This window comes from Pelodiscus sinensis, chromosome 17, assembly GCF_049634645.1.
Source record: "Pelodiscus sinensis isolate JC-2024 chromosome 17, ASM4963464v1, whole genome shotgun sequence".
NCBI lineage: Eukaryota > Metazoa > Chordata > Testudines > Trionychidae > Pelodiscus > Pelodiscus sinensis.
In genome coordinates, this window is record NC_134727.1 from 27241886 (window position 1) to 27262767 (window position 20882).

A 20882-nucleotide genomic window follows, 5' to 3' on the forward strand; every position below is an offset into this window, starting at 1 on the left:
CTAGATGCAATAAAAACCATGATGGTTTACAGCCTACTTCTCGGAATTCTGTATGTCTATAGCAATTATAGAAGCTACCAACATGAAATTAGGGAATTTATTAATCTGTTTAATGGATGGCTGTTACCCACTTCACATTATACCAAAACAGGTTAGACAGGTGACTGAGTGATCCAGAAAACATCTGCTAAACAAAATCAAAATTAATGATAAACAGAATGAGTTCTCTGATAGCTGATTTTTATCCATCTGTCTAGAACAATAAAAGAGCTGCTAGAGACAGCTGCCAATTAGTTGTTAATTCAAAACCATTTTAAGAAGTGGGATCTGAGCTCATCTAGCAGCACACTAACATGACTCTTATTTAACATTTACATACCTTTGAACAAACTTTCTAATTGCTGTCGCTATTATTACCCATTTGATTGTGACAACCTCTATCACCCTCTTCTTTCCTGTAGTCTATTGCCAGTGGCTGTCCTCACGTACTTTTGGATGCATGTTAAAATATCCAGTGACTAGCAATCAGTACTTCCTGATGGTATTCTCCCTCTCTTTTTTAAACCATGGATGTTCTTCATTCACAAAGCAATCATACCATGTTGCTGATGGTCTGGAGTGGCAGCTGACAAGAATGGAATTAAACTGGCTGCGCTCTATGTCCCTTGTGGTTTCCAGTGATGTTACCAGTTCAGGCAAAATGTTGGTTTTAAAAACATTTGTGTAGAGCGACTTCATCAATTACAGTAAGAAACCTACTCCCAGATCTAATGCTGCTCTGTTGTATGTAATTTAGTAGCACACCTCTGGCCAAATCCTGAACCAAAAAGAGAGATTGCAATTTTGGCAGTACAAGGAAGTCAGAGCATCACATGTTCCATCTTTACTTCTAATCTTTCTCACACCAAACATACAATTTTCTCTTCTTCTCTTGTACAGCTGGGCCATCTCCCTAGGCAATATTTACAAAACATCCTCCTTCCTTTATTATTCCAAACCCCCACTAACCTATTAGTTTATGGGTTGCTTCCACCTAGTCACATGGGGAATATTTTAGCATCCCGATTTTAGTAAAAAAAAAAAAAGCCAACACTATGTGCAAATAACTTTTTGAGAAATACATTAAAATGGCAAGTTATGTGGTGAACAAGGATAACAGTATTTTCAATTTCATTTCAATGAAATATAATGGGATTTCTTCATAGAATTTAAAGTACATTTAATTGAATAGATAAAAAGCATTACAGAGAGCTACTGTGTATATATGTGGTACCTTTGTGTTAGCTTATATGACAATGGATATTGATGTACCCTAATTATTCATAAAGATGATGTCCACAACAAGCTCGTGATCAATGCCTAGCTTTGTTATTTTCAAGGCTGCCTTACAGGAGTACGTGAAATACTGACAGTGCCTTCCTGCAATGGAGATTCTCAGAGCACCAACTGTAGTGGATTTGGGCCAAGTAATTCTTATTTCTCCCTAACAGATTTCAATGTGTTAGCCTGAATCCCTAGTCAGCTAGTGTTTTTAATTAAGTGGCACTAGGAGGAAAGAAAAAAAAATCTCACACATCCCCAAGACTATGTCATGCTACCTTGCACTGAATTATTTTTCCATGAAAACATCTGGAGGCTCAATTTATAATATCTGACACACAAATGTTATGAAGCAGGCTCTTGAAAATTTGGACAAGAGTAGCTTCTTTCGAGTTTGTAGGTTCACATTTGTTTCAACATGTTACCTCAAGATCACTCAACAAAGGGGGAAAAAATAAACCTATATTTTTCCTACCTTTTCTTCTTGTGACTTCAAAGCTCCTGGATTCCTACAAGGAAAAAGAGAATTTTTTTGTTATGAAGTATACAAAAATAATTCATAGGTAACATACACAGACCCACTGAAACATAGTCCCTGTCCCTGTCACAGTGAAGTGCTTAGTCTCTACACAATAACTAAACAGCTACAACTTTAAGTATTTAATGGATCAGTAGATTATCCGTCAGAATCATCACTTTTGATCAATCATAGTAAAAAGCATAAAACCTTAATTCAAATCAAATTTTCCCCTTCTGGGTGATGGCGGTTTGATGGGATTTTGTTATATTAACTATTTTGGATTTTATTTGTAAACTAGATACCAACCCTGCAAAGACTTAAAGGCTTCATTTTGAGGAAGTAAATAAGCTCAGATGAATTGATGGCATTACTCATGTTTCGAGATAATATGTGCTTAAGTCTTTGTAGGATCAGTGCTGTCAACGGCATCTTTTGAAAAACATTAATTACTGCCATTTCAAGTAAAGCAAGCTTTTTTTAAAAAAAGAATTAATTTGATGTGTACACAACACTCACCAAAAGACTATATGCCATCACTTGAATCTCAACCAAAAAGACATGTATATCAGGCCACCTAATTTAAAGTGGAGCTAATCATTCATGGGTACATGAAAACATTTTCATGAACATTTCCAAATAAAATACCACCCGTAACAATCAGTACTTGAGAGTGAGGGACTAGGGGAGGGACGGGGGGAGACTCTGAGAGAAAATCACAAGCTATATCCTTTAGTAACACTGAGTAGGACTTTGTTAATAGCCTCACTGACCACAATGGGACTACCTGCCTGAGTAAGGGCTGCAGAATCAGGCCCATTGATTCTTAGCTAAGGCTGTAGAGCAGACTCATTCTCTTTCTGTAAGGCTATGTCTACACAGCAGCATTATTTTGGAATAACATCAGGTATTCTGAAACAACATAGTGCACATCTACACAAGCCCATTATTTCAAAATAAATTCAGAATACTGGGAGTCTTACTCTGCCTTCTGTAAACCTCGTTGTAAGAGGAATAGGTCAAGTTGGGAGAAGAGTAATCTATTTCAAAATAAGTGCTGTGTAGACCGCACCAAGTTGTAGCTCAAGTAGCATAGCTCAAGTTGCATAGATTATTTCGAGTTTAGCCCTGATGTGTGGACGCAACCAAATTGATCTCAGTACTACTAGGTGGGACAGTACAATACACCCAGAAGGTATGTGGATTATGTGACGAGGCAAGCAGGCCCCCCGCTCTACCCCGCACTGGGACGTACCCCGAGGCAAGGGGCGAAAGTCCAAAGTGGGGATTAGGCGTCTGGGGGCGCGCCTCCAAGAGCCAGGGAACCGCGCCGAGCGACGGCGCGGCCGGCAGCCCGCAGCGCTGTCCGGCGTCTCCCTGTGACATCAGTGGGATCGTCGGCCGGGACGCCATGGAGGGCGGGGCCACGGACGCAGAAGTGATATCGGCTCAAGACGCCGAGCGGCGGGGAATTCAAAAGGGCCGCAGCTGCAGCCAGGAGGACCGACCGGGAAGAAGGGACCCAGGGCGGGGCCACGAACCCCACGGGTGGAGGGTTTGGGGGATCTTGACCCCCTCCACTGACAAGGGATGCACGTCCCAGTCTTAGGGCCCTGGGTCGGGGCTCGGAGAGAGGGAGGGCCGGAGCCCCCTTCCCTGTCCCCTGAGATCCGCGTAGGCTCGGAGCACGCCTAAAATACGTGAAATACGCCATGGCTAGGAAGCCAACCGTAGAGTAAATCTCTCATATAGGACGACTACCCACCCAGACTCGGGGTGGCCTTTAAGGGGACGGTTACAATTATATCTTGTCTTCTTCTGTCTTATGCATTTAATATAGGTTGAACCTCTCTATTCTGACACCTTAGGGACCTGACAGGTACCAAGCCAGAGAATTTGCCATAGCATGGGAGATCAATATTGTCTAGCAGTATTACTAACTAGGGTTACCATGTAGACCCCCCCCAAAAAAACGGACACACTTGATCATGGGCAGGGGGGGAGGTCTGGCCGGGAGGAAGATGGGGCTGGCGGGGGGGGGGGGTGGATCGGGATCCGGAGGGGCTGGATGGGAGAAGGGGGAACTGGAGGAAGGGGGGCAGGAAGCAGAGCTGGTGGGGGGTAGGGTGCAGCCACAGGCCGCAGCCGGAGTCCAACAGGCCGCGCCCCTGGCAGGCACTCCGTCTAGTTGCTAGTAGAAGCCAGGTGGGGGTGGGGGAGTGTCTGGGAGCCACTCCCCCTGCCCGGCTTCTGCACGCAACCAGAGGCTCCCAGCTGAGAGGCGGGGCCACGATTGGCACTGGGAGCCTCTGGTTGTGTGCAGAAGCTGGGCGGGGGGAGTGGCTGGGAGTCCCAGCCACTGCCCCCATCCTGCCTGGTTTTTGCAGGTGACCACAGGACTCCCAGCGCCAATTGCGGCCCTGCCTCCCAGTAACTCCCCTGCCCCCGCCAGGCTTCCGTCCAGCACCCAGCCAGAAATTCAGAATATATTGGACATTGCGCATGTCCGGTATTTTCTAAATTTTTCTACTGGACAGAGCACACAAATACTGGACTTTCCGGTAGAAAACCGGACACCTGGCAACCCTATTACTAACACTTCCACTGCCTACTGGGCTCTTAGAAGACATTAGAACTAAACACCACAGAACAATGAGGCTGTTTTTACACTACCAGGTTATTTTGAAATAGTTATTTTGGGAGTTATTATTTCAAAATAAGTTTATTCCTCTTCACAAGCAAAGTAATTATTTAGAAATAACAGGCTTGGTGGTGTGCATGCTCACCTTGTTATTTTAAAATAAGGGGGGTTATTTCAAAATAACTTCCCAGTATAGACACACCCTGAGAGCCAGGACTGATGGCTGTAAACAAACTTTATGGGATAATGGAAAACCTGGCCACACCCATGATAAATTGACATCTAGCTTGCTAAAATCAAGCCGGACCACGGATGTTGCCAGATCAGAGAGAGCCACATGAAAGAGTTCCAGCTGTAGTTCAAAGTACAGGTGGTTGGAAATTTGACAAAAGCAGGGTTCTTTGGTAAATGCTGATTTGTTGAACCAGAACCTGATAGTCAGGTAACAAACTGAGTCACAGACTGGATTCCCTGCCAAATCAACTGGCAGGCCATCAGGGAGCATTGCCATGCAAGCTGCTCCAGGGCTGGAGACCCTGACATAAGGACAACGCCACATTAGCTAGCCTCTCAGATTGAATCCAAGTCCTGAGTTTGAGCCATCTCTACTTCCATATTTGCCTATTAACTTAGTGAGAGAAAGCACCTTTTAGTGGGCCCAAATTTCTCCATCCTCTATGGAGAAATAAACCATGTGTTCACAGAAAGGGCACAGTCAAAGCCAATATGTATATATTATGGAGTGTGTGTGTGTGTGCGCGCTTGTGAGTCCATCTATCTGTCTATAAGTCTGTTTGTTCAAGAACTCCTCCTAAACCATGAGAGCTAGAACCACCATTTCACTATGCAGCTTCCTCTTATCAGAACTTAAAGCAAAGTAAGGGTTTGGTTGTGCCAGGCAAATGGGATGTGCCTGGAATGGGATTGCTTCTCATTAAACCATACAGAAAAGAAGCAGAATCACCAGCCAGGTGAAAGGAGGTGGCTAGGGACACCCCCAGCCCAGTTTGGTACTGCCCCAACCTCAAGGCCCCCACATTCCAGGTGCCCTTTATAGAGAACAGCAGGCCTGAAGCTCCCCTCTGATTTGTACAGGAACATTACTAGGTGTTTCCCTTAATCAGAAAGCAAAGGGAAAGTGCACAGTTTTCTGCATTACTCACTCTGCCCGGGGACTGCAGGTGACAGACAAACCTGGACCTGCCCTAGCAAGGGGGCATGCACCCCTCACAAGCTGTGCTTGCTGGAGCTGCAGGGGCCTTAGAGATGTGCTTCTCACCTGGCACCAAGCTGCTGCCATGAGAGAGGGCTGAGGTAGTCCTGTATCCCTGGGGCTGTCTTGCATTTTGAACCCATCATCCCAGAGCAATGGATTAAAATGAAGCACATACATTTTCATTTTATTTTCCAAAAAACAAACATTATTTGAGTTAGGGACCCGAACAACACCAGATAAGTCACGTATACATATACACGTAATATATGGAGACAAACTCAGCTGGCACCCATGTGGCTTAGTAAAGGGTCATTGTCAACAACTGTCACCTCAGATCCGACAATCTCATCTTGCAGGATATTTATTCATTAAGAGTAACAGTAAAGTCTTTACAGAAGGCACATCACTTGTCAAGATTCAATCATTTAAACTGCGGTTGACTTTAAACTAAGTTCAACAGGGGCAGATGACCAAAGCCCACAAGAAATGAAAAATATAGAGACCTAGGAGATAGGTCAGAAATGGGAGGGAGCATGGGTTATAATAGCAGAGATAAAGGTGAACAAGGCAGTACTGGGGGCAAAAATCAAATCAATATCTTAAATGCCTATATACAAATGCAAGAAGTATGGGAAGGAAGCAAGAAGAACTTGAAGTGCTAATAAACAAACACAACTATGACATAGTTGGTATCACAGAGACTTCGTGGGATAATACACATGGCTGGAATATTGTTATTGAAGGGTACAGCTTCCTCAGGAAGGATAAGCAGGGACAAAAAGGAGGAAGTGTTGTCTTGCATATTAAAAATGCGTAGACTTGGACTGAGATTGCGATGGACATAAGAGACAGACTTGTTGAGAGTCTCTGGTTCAGATTAAAAGGGGTAAAAAACAAGGGTGATATCATGCTATGGGTTTACCTTAGACCACCTACCCAGGCAGAAGAGATGGAGGAGGCTTTTTTAAAACAACTAACAAAACCATCCAAAGTACAGGATTTGGTGGTGATAGGGGACTTCAATTACCCAGACATGTGTTGGGAAACTAACATAGCAGGGCACAGACAACCCAGCAAGTTCTTGGACTGCATTGGAGACAGTTATTTTATTTCAGAAGGTTGAGAAAACTACTGAGGGGAGACTGTTCTAGATTTTAACAAATAGGGAAGAACTGGTTGAAAATCTGAAAGTGGAAGGCAGATTGGGAGAAAGTGATCATGAAATCATAGAGTTAATGATTCTAAGGAATGGTAAAAGGGAGAACAGCAAAATAGAGACAATGGATTTCAGGAAGGCAGATTTTAGTAAATTCAAAGAGCTGCTAGGTAAGGTTTCATGGGAAGCAAGACTAAGGGGGAAAACAACTGAAGAGAGCTGGCAGTTTTTCAAAGGGACATTAGCAAGCGCCCACAAGCAAACTATGCCACTGTGTAGGAAAGAGAGAAAATATGGCAAGAGACCACCTTGGCTTAACCAGGAGATCTTACATGATCTAAAAACAAAAAAGAAGTCATATCAAAAGTGGAAACTAGGTCAAATTTTAAAAGGATGAATATAAGCAAATAATGCAAGTTTGCAGGGGCAAGATTAGAAAGGCAAAGGCACAAAACTAGCTTAATCTAGCTAGAGACATAAAGGGTAACAAAGAAGACATTCTACAAATATATTAGAAGCAAGAGGAAGACCAATAATAGGGTAGGCCCATTGTTCAGTGAAGAGGGAGAAACTAATAGGAAACCTGGAAATGGCAGAGGTGCTTAATGACTTATTTCTTTTGGTTTTTGTCAAGAAGATTGATGGTGACAGGATGCCTAACATAGTGAGTAGTAGTGGAAATGGGGTAGGTTTAGAAGTTAAAATAAAAAAAGAACAAGTTAAAAATTACATATAAAAGTTGGATGTCTGCAAGTCACCAGGCCCTGATGAAATGCATCCTAGACTACTCAAGGAACTGATAGAGGAGATATCTGAGCCTACAGCTGTCATCTTTGAAAAATAATGGAAGTTGGGAGAGATTCCAGAAGACTGGAAAAGGGCAAATATAGTGCCCATCTATAAAAAGGGAAATAAGAACAACCCAGAAAACTATAGAACAGTCAGTTTAACTTCTGTGCCAGGAGCAAGTAATTAAAGAATTCATCTGCAAACATCTGGAAGATAATAAGGTGATAAGTAACATCCAGCATGGATTTGTAAAGAACAAATCATGTCAAACCAATCTGACAGTTTTCTTTGATATGATAACAAGTCTTGTGGATAAGGGAGAAGCTGTGGATGTGGTATACCTAGATTTTAGTAAGGCATTTGAAACGGTCTTGCATAACCTTCTTATCAATAAACTAGGGAAATACAACCTAGATGGGGCTACTGTAAGGTGGATGGTTATCCAACCTGTTATGCAGGATAACCATTCTAAGAGGTTAGTTATTAATGGTTTGCAATGATGCTGGAAGGGCATAACACGAAGGGTTTCACAGGGGTCTGTTTTGGGGCCGGTTCTGTTCAATATCTTCATCAACAATTTAGATGATGGCAGATAGAGTACAGTTATTAAGTTCAGATGATACCAAGCTGGGAGGAGTTGCAAGTGCTTGGGAGGATGGGGTCAAAATTCGAAATGATCTGGATAAACTGGAGAAATGGTCTGAGGTAAACAGGATGAAGTTTAATACGGACAAATGTAAAGTATTCCACTTGGGAAGGAACAATCAGTTTCACACATGCAGAATGGGAAGCGACTGTGTAGGAAGAGTTCTGCTGAAAGGGATCTCATGGAGCACAAACTAAATATGAGTCAACAGTGTGCACACTGTTGCAATACAAGCAAACATCATTCTGGGATGCATTAACAGGAGTGCTGTGAGTAAAAAAACAAGAGAAATAATTCTTCTGCTCTACTCTGCACTGATTAGGCTTCAGTTGGAGTACTGTGTCCAGTTCTGTGTACCACATTTCAAGAAAGATGTGGAGAAATTAGAGAGGGTCCAGAGAAGTTCAACAAAAATGATTAAAGGTCTAGAAAACATGAGCTATGAAGAAAGACTGAAAAAATCAGTCTTGTTTAGTTTAGAAAAGAAAGGACAGAGGGGACATGACAGCAGTTTTCAAGTATTTAAAAGGGTGTCAAAAGGAGGAAGGAGAAAAATTGTTCTCCGTGGCCTTTGAGGATAGGTCAAGAAGCAATGGTTTTAAATTGCAGCAAGGGAGGTTTAGGCTGGACATTTGGAAAAACTTCCTATCTGTTACAGTGGTTAAACACTGGAATAAATTGCCTATGGAGGTTGTGGAATCTCCATCTCTGGAGATATTCAAAAGCACGTTAGATAGGCATCTGTCAGGGATGATCTAGATGGTGCTTGGTCCTGGTGAGGGCAGGGGACTGGATTCAGTGACCTCTCAAGGTCCCTTCCAGTTCTAGTAGTCTATGCTTCTATGATTTCAAGAAGTAGGAAAGATAATATATATTAGGAGTGATGTATTAAAGTTGAACATACACTTTTTGGATTTAGAGTAGCAATTTGTCACGAGGGTAAAGTGCATTGGAGACGACTCATTCAAGTAACAAGATTTATTACTCCTCTCTAGTCAGCTGCTGATGTAGTGCAAAGTTCTATTGTCTAGCTTTGCTACACCCTGAACAGCCAATGGAAAACCATCAAAGACATTTGCAAATGATTAAAACCACTAGGAGGTGAAAAGGAACATGATAGCCAGCAGGAGATTTCCATGGCTATGAACGAATGCAAAAGGTTGTCTCAGTATAACAGAGAGTAGGGAATGCACCCAGTATTCATTCACTGAGGAAACCCCTTAAGGAGCAGGGGACTTTCATGAATATTTGATTTTTCGCCCTTGTGAAACCAGCCAGTTCTGCAACTGGATAAGTGTACAACCAGATTTGCATTTTATTGTTTTGTTTTATGCTGTAACCATTTTTCTCTATCACTTTTCTCTCATTTCTAGTTAAAACTCTATTTTCTTATAATTACTCTACTTTTGTTTTTCTGCAAGTACTCACAAATGCAATGTGGCTTTCAGAAGTGGTGCTTTAAGGAAAACAGGTAAATTGGGATGTGATGGTAACAGCTAAGATCAGAGCCCTTGTGCAATTCACTGGTGTTTGAACTTCAAAGGCATGTTAAAAATACTATTTTGTATCTGGACAACTCAATTGTTAAAATAAATGAAAATTGTATTTATCTTCATCTAGCTACATCCTGTTTGATGTGCACTAATGTAACTATATTAACCTGCTATTGTTATTTTTTCCCATATCCTGTAACTCTGTAATTACCTTTATATTATGTATGTGATGCTACATTAGATCAAAGGGCCTGTACTGAATGCTTAGGTAAGTGGTCTCCAACCTTTTTAAGCACAAGATTACTATTTGAATTTAAGTCAGTCCAGGATCTACCTCAGACCCAAATACCCTTGTCCCACTTCCTTCCCCACCCCTTCTTTGAGGCCTGGCCCCATCCTGACCCTTCTCCAAGGTTCCACCTTGCTCACTTTGTGGAGATGGGACACAGGGATGGGAGGAGGGGGCCACCCTGAGAATGTCCCCTTTTTTCTGCCTCCCCACCCTGAAGAAGAAGCAGGAGGATCCTGGGGGGGCAGCTCCAAGACAGAGGGCAGGAACAGCACAGCAGTGGTGGAAAGAGGCAGCTGAAGTGCTGGTACTTGGAGCCTCTAACAGCTGATCCTGACTAGTTTGGCTAAGAGGCTATCGATCTACCAGTAGATCCTGATCTACTGGTTGGTGACTACTGGTTAGGAGCACACTTAATATGCAGATTATATGAAAGCTAATGAACGATTGCTCCTGGCTATCACATTATATACTCTCCAGTAATTGAACAATCTCCATTAAAAGCAAGTGAGTTTTAAGATAAGGAAGTATTAGGATGCGAAAACTTCATGAAAATTGGCAGTTATACAAACTTTTTCAGGTGACAATTTAGGGTACATCTAAACTACATCCCTTTTTTGATAAAGGGATGTAAATTAGATGTACCAAAATTGTAAATTAAGCCAGGATTTGAATTTCCCGTGCTTCATTTTAAAAAAAAAGCCACAGCCACCATTATGTAAATGAAGCACGGGAAATTCAAATCCCACCTTCATTTACAATACAAATACATCTAATTTACAATTCTTTATCAAGAAAGGGATGTAGTTTAGCTGTATCCTTAGAGTGTGGTCCAAACCAAACTTTATCCTTGTAGAAAGGTATGTACGGCAGATCTGTGACCAATGCACTCACTTTTCCCATCTCCCAGAGGAGGTGATGGCCACAAAAAAGGAAAGTAAACAAAACAAAACAAAACCCTACCTTTGCTAAAAGGTACAGAAGCAAAGATGATACAAAAGCTATGAAAGAAAGGTCTATGAGAGCATTCAACACTGAATTCCAATCCCATAATGGTCCTGAATCCCTGATAGACACAATCTACCTAGTCCTTTCAGGTTGTGATAGGATGAATAAAAACAGTCATTGATTTGAGGGAGAAACACTGAGATAGTTATTAGATGCACACTAAGGGACCTAAGGGATACATCTGACTCCTTAACATGTAAGAGGTAATCTACAATGTCTGAGTAAGTGACATAGGATGGGCTGCCCAGACAAAGAACCATTTCCACTTACATAGGTAAGCAGCTTTTGTGAGAGGTTTTCTGCTGTTAAAGAAAACATTCCAGACTGCCGCTGAGCAGTGAGCCTGCTCTGCATTTTACCAGTGATGAACAAGGTCATGACAGTCAGCATTTGAGGATTCGAGTACAGTGCCCAGGTATGGTTCTCTGTGATGAAATCTCTGGTTATTACTAACATCACAGGTTCTCGAGTCAACAGGTTACATGAGTCTGAATACTACGGCTGTCTTGTCTAGGCTGATGTTCTGGAGATCATTCTGCCACAATCTAGTTTAGGTTTGAGAATGACTCTTGAGAATTAGAGTCACTGATAGAAGTGCACACAAACAGGTCCTTGTCCCACAGAAATGGGTAAACATTGGATATTGATTCAGGATTATGACTCACCCTGGAACAGAAGTGGAGATACTTTCTGTTAGGTTGAATTGCAAACAGATGCTTCAGTGGAAAAATCTCCATGGGAAAACAAACTAAAATGACTCGTTGAAGAATTTCAGAGGGGGTAGCTAAGTTAGTCTGTAACTGGAAAAACTTAAACAACAAATGGTCTAGCAGCACCTTAAAGACTAACAAAACATGTAGATGGTATCATGAGCTTTTGTAGGTACAACTCACTTCTTCCGATGACTGGAGCATTAAAAGTCCAGATTCAAGAATAAATAAGGGGAGGGGGGAGGAAGGGAGAAAAAAATGTTGAAGGACCCACTCAGACAATCTGCCTGACAATTTTGAATGCCCCAGCAAGTGATGTACCCTGAGAGTAACCAAACTCTGAACTCAAAGTTCCACAACTAGACTGTCTCCTGGCAGAGGTTGTCTGACCTGGCATTCCCTTCTTTGTTCTCTTAAAACACAACTGTGGTACTGTTGGCAAACTCCTGGATTGTTTTGCCCTCAATATGAGCCAGGAACTGCTGACATGTATAACCAGTCATTCTTCACTCAAGAACGTTTATGTGTAACCAAGTCTCATACACAGTTCACAGTCCTGGAGCCTAAAAACTTCCCAGATATTTGTTCAGGTGGTGGATGTGGGAGTGATTGACAGATATGAGACAAACTCCAAACACTCTGAGATGCAGCCTGATATGAAGGGAAACATAAGTACATGCAGCCATGTGGCCAGGTTTGCCAATGAGGGCAGGGTGGGAGGGGTAATGGCCAGATCCCCAATTCCTTTAAATTACCACTGGAGCACCATGCATCACGCTCCAGGCAGTGCTATGGGAAGAGGGCGTCGCACAGCAGGCTCCAGGCCTGTTCAAGGCCCACTTCTGTTCAAGGCCTACTCCTTCAGGGGTGCAAAGCCAGAACCTCCCTTGCTCAGGGGCCAACGGAGGCTGTCAGAACCCCTGCATTCGGCTTATAAGGCAATTCCTTACAGTCTTCATATGACCCTTCAGGGATACATAAAGGTCATGTGTAGTCTGAAATCGGGGGAAAGGAAGTAGTGCTTCAGTTGAGGTCAAGCCATGACCGTCCCAATAAAGTCTATCATCTGAAGAGGCAAAACCACTGACTATTCACTAAAAGCCAGGAGTGCTTTTAAGCAGCATTGGCTGATCTGCAAGCTGCGACCCTTCCTGAATAAGCATGACTTGGCCACAGTGATCCATGCTCTTGTTACATCCTGATTGGATTATTGCAATGTGCTTTAGGTGGGGCAACCTCTGGAGAGCCTTCGGAAACTTCAACTGGTCCAGAATGCCTCACAATTTAACGTTTTGATTATAATGGGTTGGGTCTGGGGTATCTGAAGGACCGTCTTCTCCCAGATGAACCTTCCCAGGGATTGAGGTCAGCTGGGGAGGCTCTGCTCTGTGTTCCTCCACTTGTGGAGATAAGATTAACATTTATGCAGAGCAGGGCCTTCTCAGCTTTTACTCCCAGGCTGTGGAATTCTCTGCCCCGGGATATTTATCTGGCTAGCATTGTTTCAGGCTAAAGCCACCCTTTGTACTTGTGCTTTTATTTGTGTTTGAGTCTGTGTCCCCCTCCTCTCGAGATGTCTTAGCAGGTTTTGTGTCTCCCGGGGGGGGTGTCTCATATTTTAATTAATTAATTAATTAAATTATATAAATATACTGTGTTTTAAACATTTTGTAAGCCGCCTCGAATATTTTAAATAAAATATTTAAGGCGGGGTAAAAATACTTTAAATAAATATTCTTGGTTAAACTTCAGGCCCAGGATGTTGAATAATCAGCCTCCCAGAAGGGGTAATACTCCAACCTAGGCTGGCATTGAGGACGATATTTTGTCCTCATGGTAGTGAAGAGTGGCTTAAAAGTTCTTCTGCACATGCAAAGGCTCATCTATTTCAAATGAGAAAAAGGATGGGTCCTCAAATGTGCATTACACCTGGCTACAACCAGGAGGAACAGCAAATAATCACAGCCTATGTCATGGGGATGGCTACTGTATCCATTGTGTCCAAGGAGCCCTGCAGAACTGATTAAGAGGCAGCCACAAGGCACTGAAATTTGTTCTTTTGGAACTTCCTGGCAGTTTATTCCCAAATTGAGTGCCTACCTTCCAGTTAGAATAGTCATATCTTGACAACAGTGCATGGTGATTGGCAACATGGAGCTATAAATTTGCTGCAGAATATATCTTTCTGCCAAAAAGATGTTGACATCTTTTTCTTTAGGGTATCCCAAGCTCAGTCCTGACGGTTTCTCTCCTCCACTGCAGCCACAAGAAGGCAAGCCCAGCCAGGAGGCGAATAAAACAGCTCGACCCCCTGAGATGGAACCAGCATTTACATTTCTTTCATTTGTCCACAGGTGCAATAGAGGAAAGAGTTTGCCACAATCTTTTGGTGGGCTGCATATTGGCATTGTTTTAGGACAGGGTTGTCTTTCCTGCTGTAGCACAAGAGCCACACACACTACCAGTGGAATGGACTTAAGCAAGCACTCGAAGATGAACATTTGGTTCAGATCCCTGGCACTTTGATTAAAGCTGAGACTATCTGAGACCACTCTGGTGCAAACTCCTCTATCTCTGTTGTTACCTTGTCCTCTGTCCTATTTGTCTATATTTTCACCACACTAGTACTTAGATAATACATGATAATAAGACCTCTGGAGCAGGGTCTGTCCTCAAGTTATTTATTTATAAAATGCCTAGTACAAAGGGTCCTAATTCCTGATTAGAGTTCTAAGAGATACCATAATAGAAACAAAATAATTCATCAAAGGATTAGATTTTTATCAGTAAATGTTGGTAAATAGCAATTTCACTGTACATATGCAAATCAATTAAAACATATTTCCATCTATAATAACATTTCCATCTATTATAATTAAAATGTACAGGCAGCCAGTGTAAGAAAAATACTGCTTGAGTATCTTAAACCTTCAGAGGAAACCTTTTCAGAGGAAAATCCAGTGATTTAGATGTAATTTAGACTTGCTACAAATGGACTAGGGAATGAAGAGTAGATTTTAAAAGTTATGATTTATTGATTTCAACATATTTATTTTCTTATTATGTGTCAAAATATAAAATTTGTGTTTCAAAAGTTTATAAAGTGTAACTTTTTACACCTCACTGTTTGCTATCTTTAAATAATTGTTTGACCCTCCCATAATTTCATAGCTGTGAATATTAAGAACAAGAAATCAAAAAGAAAGACATAAACACTGAAATTATCTATCAAACACATAAAAAACAAAAATCAAATTATGCCAAGCCTGCTTATCCAACATTCAAGCTGGACAGACTTAAAAAACGACTGCATAACAGCTGCAAAAACGACTGAGGACTTCCAACTATTAAAGCTTCTAATCCCAAATAATTTTTGTTTTCCTATCCAAGGCAAATATTGCACTGACACTTAGGGGAAATATGTTTGAATGCAGGCTACAGATTTTGGTGCTTTGCTAGTTATAGGTTTGCATGCAATATATTCATTACTACAAAAAGTCTGTATGTGACAATTTCATCAGTGATAGCTTCTTCCTCTTCTGGCAGTGATACCCCTTAAAGGAGATTTTCCAACCTGAACAGATGCTATAGAGTTGTAGACTCTTGGCCTGGTTCCTTAAATAATCCTTTATGAGGCTAAAGGACTGGTTGGAAAATTCAAATGCATTGTTAGAAACTGATTGTCTTCCATATCATTAACTAGAGTGAAGGGAAATGTAAGTCAAACTAAGAGCTGGCAAGCTCATCTAACTCCAGGCCAGAGGAGAATAAATAGCTATGTTTGGATATTTCCTGATCATATTAAAATATAATTCTCCACAGATAAATGAGGTGTGCAGGGTTCTTTTGAAAAATGTTTTTTTGAAAAAGAAAGGAGTTTAGACGTGGTTCTTTCGAGGAAAAAAAACCTGCTTTTGAAAAACTATCGAAAGAAGATATGCATATTAGCACCAAATTTTCATATCGCCTTCTGAAAGAAGAAGGTAGTCTAGATGTACCCTCAGGGACCTCTCTGGGTACATCTACAAAGCAGCATTATTTCAGAATAACTGACATTATTTCGAAATAACAAAATGTGTGCCTAAACAGCAAGCCATTATTTCGAAGTTACGTTGAGCTGTAGGACTTCTTTCTCCGATACCTGTAACCCTCATTTCATAAGTAAGGGAAGTTGAAGGAAGAGTGTTCTTCTTTCGACTTCCTGCTGTGTAGACAGCATCAAAGCTGAATTAAGTATTTTGACTTCAGCTACACAATTGACGTAGCTGAAGTTGCTTAATTCGATTTTTGCCCTGCTGTGTAGATGTACGCTCAGTACTTTTCCCAGAATTGCTGTTTGAAAGATGAGGCAGAAGGTAGAAAGAGCTCAAATACATTCCTATATCATTTAGTGTGTGTACATATAGTATGTGCAAAAATAAAAAGCACTTTTAACTTTCCTCTGGAGCCTCATCTTGTAACAAGTTGCTTGAATTATTCATAGCTTAAAGGGTTAGAGACTGTAATAGTAATACACTATTACGTTACTCAAAAGAAAATCAAGACAATCATACTCCATGAAACATATAGAAATGTCAATTCCCTTCCACACACTTTTTTGTGGTATATCAGTAAAAACAAAACAGAATTTGTCATTTACATGGAAGCTCCTTTTCTTTCTTGTAACATATTAGCCCTTTAAATTACAGCCCTAATTAAACCAAATATTCCATACAAACAAAAATACAGGTGAAAATATATGAAAAAGAAAAAGGAAAACGTTACATAAGACTTCAATCCACCATTCCTCATGGGTGATTTAAACTTGAGCTTCTTAAAAGCACAAAGCATCCCTTTTTACAGAGAAACCCATAATGCAAGAACAATGAGAAGTCCTGTGGCACCTTATAGACCAACAGATTTATTGGAGCATAAGCTTTCTTGGGTGAAGATCCACTTCATCAGATGCTCCAATAAATCTGTTAGTCTGTAAGGTGTCACAAGACTTCTCATTATTTTTGCAGATTCAGACTAACATGGCTACCCCTCTGATACTTGTCAACAGCGGCGGATTTAGGGCAGGGCGAGCGGGGTGGCTACCCCGGACCCCGCGCTTCCCAAGGTCCTACACATGCACCGGGGCGCCACGGCGCATGTGCCGTGTCAAAGGGGGGGCCCCGCGTAATTTTGCTGACCTGGGCCCCGCAGCACTCTCATCCGCCCCTGCTTGTCACCATAAAACAAGAAAAACTAAGGCAAAAATTGAGCCCAGTTAATAGTGTGGAAGAGCAGTCTCAAGATTTGGCAATGTAGGCTTTGTCTACACTTCCAAAATTAAAGCACTTCAGCAGCCATGTGTTAACATGAAAGTGTGGCCATGGAAGGAGCTCTGGGAAAGTTCTCTCAGTGCTCTGTCTAACCACCTCCAGGAGGGGAGTAACTAACCAGGCTTGTTTACTCTGGCACTTCACAGTGCTGTAACTTATTGCGCACAGATGGGTGTTTTTCACATCTCTGGGCCAGAAATTTGCAATGCAGTAAGATGCCAGCATAAGCATAGACTACACAAAAAACTTTGGAAGAGGAACTGTTCATTGAGGTAGAGCTTGGACAAAGGCCCTGCCTGTGTTTGTGAACCCACAGTGGGGCCAGCACTCAAGTTTATCTTCTTATTTTCCTGCCGGATAAGCTCAGGCAAACCACTTTTCATTGTGCCTCTGCCAAATGAAAATGGAGATGGTGATGCTGACAGGCCAGGTGCCAGCACATGGCAGATTCTCAGGACAATTCACTGAAATGTGAATATCAAAAAGATGTTGATTGTATTATTTTCATCTGCTTATATCTTGTAATTTGCTATTACATTACTACTACATTAAGTATATCCTGTCTTTAAATAACCATAGATCAAAGGTGTGTTAATGAAGAGAGTATTCTGTGGTTAGAACTTCATGAAAATTAATGGATATTACTTATATTGTTCTCATTTAACTATCCCTAAGTAATGGCAGGCATTTGCATTATGTATATCTCTGTAGCTAAATTACTGATCAAAGAAGATTGCTAACTTCAAAGCAAGGGCCATTGAGTTCGCAATGGAAATTCAGACTCATTCTGCATTACTCCTGAACAGACAACAAAGGAACTGAAGCTGTCAGCTAGCTTTCTGGGCAAAGAAGATATAAAAGTGGATTCAAAGAAAGATCCTTCCTCTCTGAACTGTTTGGACAAGGAACTGTTTCAGATGGTAGACAGAGATCCTGAGTTATTCTGGGTGACCCTGAGATAGATTTGGAAAGCTAGCAGATTGCTGCATCTCAGCTATCATTTTGAATTTACTAATTCTGACTTGCCTGTTAAAGTATTCCACCTGCTTTAGCCTCTCAATACCTCATTTACTTTTCTTAGATAACGTATCTTTAGTTTAGAAGAGAAGTGGCTATCAGCATTGTTTTCAGTGTAAAACAGAGTACTGATTGTTTTGGGGATAAGTGATTGATCCTTTGAGATTGGAATTAACCATAGATGGCATAATTTTTGGTTATAATAATGTAACCTCCTCTTTCCTCCCTGGGTTACCTGGGAGCAGGCCACACTCACCTGTGTGCCTGGGCGCCTGATGATTTTAACATCAAAGGAAATCTTGAGTACCCCAGCAGTGGAGTTGTATAATTGGGGATTCCCTATTCACCCCCAGCTGCATTCTCTTGCTCCTAAAGGAATATACAATGGAGGTGCCTCCACCTGGCTAAGCCCTGAACACACTTAATGGTGAGCCTTGGGAGCCTCCAGAAATCAACTTATTCTGGTAATAATTTGGATCTAACTCCAAAACAACAATTATAAATAATATACCTCTCATTGATTAAATTAGAATTAATACACCTTTACCTAATAACTTAAAGAAACAGGGTTTAACAGATTAAAGATGAATAATATCAATTAGTAAAATACACAGAAATAAAGAAAACTTATCGAACCAGCATTTACACTGCCCCCTTTTATCCCACCCCAGAGTGTGCACTCCTCTGGCTTCACTTGCATGGGCATGCTTGAAGGTCTGCAGCTGAAGTGGAGACAGCACTGTGCAGGTTGTGTGTGTCATTTCAGGTAGTCAGCTGCAAAATCCATGTGCCACTGGAGCAGGCCCCACCAAATGCCAGCAGCTCTGGTTCACTGGGCAGATCATTCTGGCTCTCTTTGGACCCACAGTCAGTTTGTCTTCTGTGTTCCATCCCAGGCAGCACTTTCCCAAAGAGCCATAGTTACCTTCTAGGCAGAGTGGTACAGGGCCTTCTCAGCTACAGGCACAGCAAGGAAGGATCCTCCTCCAGGAAGGATCACCAACATCCCTGAAGCAGCCTGCTGGATCCAAGCCCCAGCAGGGCTTTCAGTAACAGGCTCTAGCTTCAACATAACAGCTCCTGGCCTGGAAAAGTTTCCATACCAGCAATCTGACTCCTTTCCCCAGAATGGAGCATCCCCTAACCTTCTCTCGCCCTGCCTGGAAGAGAGCAAGTGTTTTCCCCTCCTTTTTCCCAAGGGCTAATGGGAGTTCTAGTTTCTAGGGCTAGATTGCAGCACAAAGGATCCCCCCAGGAAAAGTCTGATGCTCCTATAGTAAGGGGACTACAATAGCATCTTATCACAAACTTCAGTTTGTCTCACTGGCAAGGTAGGAGTATAGGGGGACTGCCTGTTACCACTGCCTATTACAGCCATCCGGGAGTTCACATTTGCTTGGTGAAATCTAATGATAGAACATATCACCAGCTTGGGTTGGTCTGCCCTTCTTTTCTAACAGTCTTCCCTGAGATTGGCACTCAGTCATGAGCCTCTCCAGACAGTATGACAAAGACAATCACACTTCCTTGGAAAAGCGTATTGACATCTTTGGATGAAATGCAAGAGTAAGATACCATTATACACTAGATTATTAAATCTCATCAGGACCCATCACCAACAGACTGGTTTAAATTGTTGAAAACCTTGTACCTGTTGCTTCCAGAGGTACGGAATTATAGCAGACAGTCTGGAAGTGGGTCTGGCCCACGAAAGCTCATCATCTAATAAACCATCTTGTTAGTCTTTAAAGTGCTACATTGTCCTGCATTTTGCTTCAACTACCCCAGACTAACACGGCTACATTTCTATCACTAGTCTAATCTCAGTTACTGTAGGTTAAATCCAGGGAAGGTCCCAAATCAGATGGATTACAGTGGTGTAACTGAGATCAGGCTATGACCTCAGGTGTTCAACCACCACTTTATGAAAAAAAGCAGTTCACCTTTCTTTAAGGTATTTAGTATTGCTCTTCCTAAGTAAAAGCACAAGGAAGTTTGATAATATACTTGTGCAGAACCAAACTACTTTGATAGAAGTGACACTAAAGTACTTGGATACATAGCCTGAGGAAGAATAATTTTCCTCAGAAGCTGTAAAGCAGATGGTTATAAATGAGCCTTATTTCATGGGCATCGTTTAATGATGGCAACTTTAACTAAAAAAAAAAATCTAATTTTATCACAGCATAAATCATATGTTTTGAAGAGGGGAATTCATTTCAGAATTCTCATTCACTCTAGAAAATCTTTAATATGAATGTGGCTTGCAAATCATCTTAAATACCATTTATCTAATACAACAGCTTTAGTCATCAAGGTTAACTTTTAGCACCCATTATCCTCCTTTTTAATGATAGTTAATTGAACTAACTTAAAATAAAAATGCAGTAAAGGTCTAGTTTAACTGTGTATTTGAACTGCATAATCATTGTTTATGCTGAGATCAATGTAATATGTATAATTATTCAAAAGACATTCATCTATTGGAGGGCTGCCTGCTGAAAGACTAACCAGTCTTATGACTTGAAAGTAGATGTAGTGTCATCAAGTGTGAATCACTATTACTACTAAGATTGAAACAATATAATGGAAACAGCATACATCTTCTGATGGCTTTTACCCCTGGCTACTACAGCACAGCATTATTTCACCTGAACCACTAGCACACAGATTCAGACACCTGGATGAACAAATACACAATTTGATAATTTTGCACAAACAACTTTGCAGCTGCTATAAGAGACATGACTCCAGTTGCCATGCTAAAAAACAAA

General features: G+C 41.5%; 1 protein-coding gene across 2 annotated transcripts in view; it reads right to left on the bottom strand.

Annotated features, from left to right (window-relative positions):
* The window catches only part of FSTL4 (follistatin like 4), a 600213-nt gene that overhangs the window by 527557 nt on the left and 51774 nt on the right, over positions 1 to 20882 (bottom strand). For both annotated transcript variants that reach the window (XM_075900372.1, XM_075900373.1), the window contains exon 3: positions 1796 to 1829. In XM_075900372.1, coding sequence (XP_075756487.1) covers positions 1796 to 1829 — 34 coding nt within the window. The remainder of the gene's footprint in view (positions 1 to 1795; positions 1830 to 20882) is intronic.